General features: G+C 71.0%; 1 protein-coding gene across 1 annotated transcript in view; it reads right to left on the reverse strand.

The window, feature by feature from the left end:
• ARGLU1 (arginine and glutamate rich 1) overlaps positions 1-449 on the reverse strand; it is an 11,413-nt gene extending 10,964 nt beyond the window's left edge. Inside the window, exon 1 of the mRNA XM_019473865.1 lies at positions 7-449. Within this exon, the coding sequence (XP_019329410.1) occupies positions 7-195 (189 nt within the window). The 5' untranslated portion in view covers positions 196-449. The remainder of the gene's footprint in view (positions 1-6) is intronic.
• Positions 450-551: the final 102 nt, after the last annotated feature.

Consider the following 551-nt stretch of genomic DNA (forward strand, 5'->3'; position numbering starts at 1 on the left):
GGGGGCCGTGTTGGAGCGGGAGCGGGATCGGGACTCGCGGCGCCGGTTCCGCTTGCTCTCCCGGGACTTGGAGCGCTTCCGCGCCCGCTCCTTCTCCCGGGAGCGGGACCGCGATCGGCTCCGGTTCTTCTTGTTGTGCTTGGAGCTCTTGGTGTGCTTGGAGCGGGACGAGCTCCGGCTGCGGGACCGACCCATCCCGGCAGAGGAGAGGAGAGGCCGCGCCGGCGACCGCCCGACCACCCCCGCCCCCTTCGCTAGCGGCGCCCGCGAGAGGTGCGAGGAGGCTCTGCGCGCATCAGCACCGCCCGGGCGGGCCCCTCGTCCTCTCCCTTTCCACCGCTTTGCGCTGCGAGGAGAAGGAGCAGGCCCCGAAAGCGGGAGCAAGTCCGGACGCAGAGCAAGATGGCGGCCCTAGCAGAGCGGTGACTCTCCTCTTCCGCCCCACAATGCACTGCACCGCGCTCGAGCCGTTTGCTCCCCCTCCTTCCCCCACCCCCGCCTTCGGCGTCGCGCCGGAGGAGCACGAAAGCGCTCGGCAATGTTCTACCACC

This window comes from Aptenodytes forsteri, unplaced genomic scaffold (assembly GCF_000699145.1).
Source record: "Aptenodytes forsteri isolate BGI_AS27 unplaced genomic scaffold, ASM69914v1 Scaffold204, whole genome shotgun sequence".
NCBI lineage: Eukaryota > Metazoa > Chordata > Aves > Sphenisciformes > Spheniscidae > Aptenodytes > Aptenodytes forsteri.